This window comes from Triticum aestivum, chromosome 3D (genome assembly GCF_018294505.1).
Source record: "Triticum aestivum cultivar Chinese Spring chromosome 3D, IWGSC CS RefSeq v2.1, whole genome shotgun sequence".
In the NCBI taxonomy this organism is placed as follows: domain Eukaryota; kingdom Viridiplantae; phylum Streptophyta; class Magnoliopsida; order Poales; family Poaceae; genus Triticum; species Triticum aestivum.
In genome coordinates, this window is record NC_057802.1 from 434,449,266 (window position 1) to 434,451,987 (window position 2,722).

The 2,722-nt window shown below is 44.0% G+C and overlaps 1 protein-coding gene across 1 annotated transcript; it reads right to left on the bottom strand.

Moving 5' to 3' along the window:
- Positions 1-1,598: 1,598 nt before the first annotated feature.
- Positions 1,599-2,419, bottom strand: LOC123074866 (uncharacterized). Its single transcript, XM_044497600.1, has one exon. It carries the CDS (start codon positions 2,284-2,286, stop codon positions 1,954-1,956), a length of 333 nt encoding a protein of 110 aa, XP_044353535.1. The 5' UTR covers positions 2,287-2,419; the 3' UTR covers positions 1,599-1,953.
- Between the last annotated feature and the right edge of the window lie 303 nt (positions 2,420-2,722).

Sequence of the window (2,722 nt, forward strand, 5' to 3'; positions counted from 1 at the left end):
ATTTCAGCGTAGGTGTAGTCCTGAGACGCCCAGATACACATGGAAAATTAATCCGCTAGGGTGCATAAATGGACCTAAAGTTTAATATTTTTCAATAGATGGTCAACATATTTTCTATACACATTTAACATTTTTCAAATGTTTTATTAACATTTTGAAATACTTGTTTTTTTCAAATGCTTCGATTAAATTTTATAAAAACATTTCCAGCTTTTTTCACACATATTATATATTTTTTGTATACATTAGAAACATTTGTTCACACATTTAAGATTTTTTTCAAATGTTTGGTTAACAATTTTTTAAAATGTTTGATGTAAAATGTTCTTCTAATATATTTATTTAAAATATTTGGATGCATAAACGAAAGTAAAAGATGAAATAAAAAATGAGAACAACAACGTGAAAGAAATGAGGTTGTGCCCTCCCACTCGTTTGGGCCTCGCTTGGAAAAAACAACACTTAAAATAGTTAGAGAATTAAAAAAGGAGATGCCTATGTAGCATCCAGCTTAACTCCAGGCTTCCCTACATCTCACTAAAAGAGATAAATAGGGGCACCCCTGATTCTCGGCCTCTGTACTTACTGCTCGTACAGGGCCCGGCGTACGTGGTATATCCAAACCCTATTTCGTACCCACATTTTTTTCTTTTTCTTTTTAGTCTTCAAAAAATGTGTGCCACGGGAGATTCAAACTCCAACCCTCAAGGTTTGTTCGTGTTTTTTAAAACCGGGTTTTGATTTGTTTTATTCTAGGATTTTTTCGTTATCTTGTTTACCTTTCTATTTTTGTTTTTACTTTTTTTATCAAATGCATGAACTTTCCAAAATTTTACAAATATCTATTTCGTGAAAATTTTCTCTATTTTATGAATTTGTTTCAATTTCTCAAACTTTTTTTACTGGACTTCTCTTGAAAATCTGTGAGAAATTTCAAATCCTTGAATATTTAAAAAAGTTGGATCATTTTAAGGATGTCGAGAAACAATGTGCTCTTACCCGAACCCTACCCAACTAGTTGTGGGTAGGACACATGCACAAATTTGTGTCCAGGGGCAAACCTGAACCCTACATAGTAGTCTTGCATGTGGCTCATATGTTTATAAACCCTAAGATGCCTAGCATATAAACTCCAAAGTTCTAGACGGCCACACTGTATCCATTTCCACCCCCCGCTAGTTAGCACTCTCTCAACAATCACCCACCCAGCCACCCTCATCCTCCTCCCGATCACCAATTTGCCAACCCTAGTACCTCTTGTTGGCGTTTACATCTCACATGGAGTTAGCAACTACCCACCGCCCTTCATTGTTATGTCGATCTTCCCATTAGGTACCGATTGGCACGGATACCCATTCGGTATGGGCCCATGCAAGATTTTATGCCTAATGGATAGACTATGAGTAAGATTTTGTGCCCGTGAGAAACATAGATATGAGTATGGAATTATTGCATCCATACAACTCTACCCATTAACAACCTTCGGAGAAAACCATTTTTAAACGAAAAGATCAGGCAGATGAGTAGTTTCATTCTCCACCGTCAAACACCACTCGCTCACAGTATGAAACAAAAATAACAGAAAAAATGGCATGCGAAACAGGGTATTCACAGTTATTTCCCTACACCTACATCCTATGTACATCAGTGACAAATTTTTATACGTATTTCCCTACATCTACATCCTATGTACATCAGCGACAATTTGTTACGTGTTTCCCTAGACGTACATCTCAAGTACTTACATCAGTGACAATTTGAACGAACTATCCAAATCCAATCTTTGTACATGCATGGCCATGGATAACCATTCAAGGACATGAGAGAACACACTGTGGGAACGAGAAAAGAAAAAGGAGGCTAGGAGGGAAATGGCAACTTTAATTTGTTCCGCACACAGAGCTCGGCAGGGGCAGCGTACGTAAGTACGTACGTAGCCACCACCAAGTGTCGTCACGACTCGACGGCCTCCGGAATGCTCTGCAGCGCGGGCCTCCAGTGCTCCTCCCGGTGCACGTCATGGTGGTGCACCTCCCCGGAGTCCATGATGTCCGCCAGCAGCTGCCGGGTACTGCTACCCCGGCCGCCGGGCGTCTTCCTCTCCATCAGCTCGTGCAGCTGCCTCTTGGTGATCCTGATCGTCACCTCCGACAAGTGCTCCTCCGACGCGTCATGGTGGTTGTGGTGGTGATGGTCGCCGTCCTCGGACGTGGACGACGCCTCCTCCCACTCGCCGTCGTCGGCCCACGACTCCCCGGCGTGCCGCGACGCCGCGCAGTTCCCCATCAGATCAGATAACCTTCCCGACTGACGACTGACGATTGCCTCTCTCCTGGCTGCCGGCCCGCCGCTAGCGAGCTCTAGCTCGTTCAACCTTTTCTGACCCCTCGAAGGCGGAAAATGGAGATGGATGGATATGGGATAGACGAGATGCAATGTATCTACGATGGGCTGCTGCGTGTATTTATAGTTGGAGGCGCCGGTTCATTCTTCGCACGCGCGGATTAGGCGTTGGTCGTCTAGCCCGTGATGTCAGGGAGGCGAAGTCCGGGTCCGACGTGGCGTGCCGGTCAGAGGATCTCATCCTCACATCCTCCGCCGGCAGGGCTCCTGGAGCTAGAAGCCGGGCGAAGGTGTCGTACGCTCCCGGTGCTGCTGCGTAGGCACGCCACTGAATTACTTTTTTCCGATATAATAATCGACTAAATTCCTTGTTTTTATT

Bases quoted from the DNA above. Each gene is read 5' to 3' on its own strand.
- LOC123074866 (XM_044497600.1), bottom strand. From the start codon at position 2,286: ATGGGGAACTGCGCGGCGTCGCGGCACGCCGGGGAGTCGTGGGCCGAC.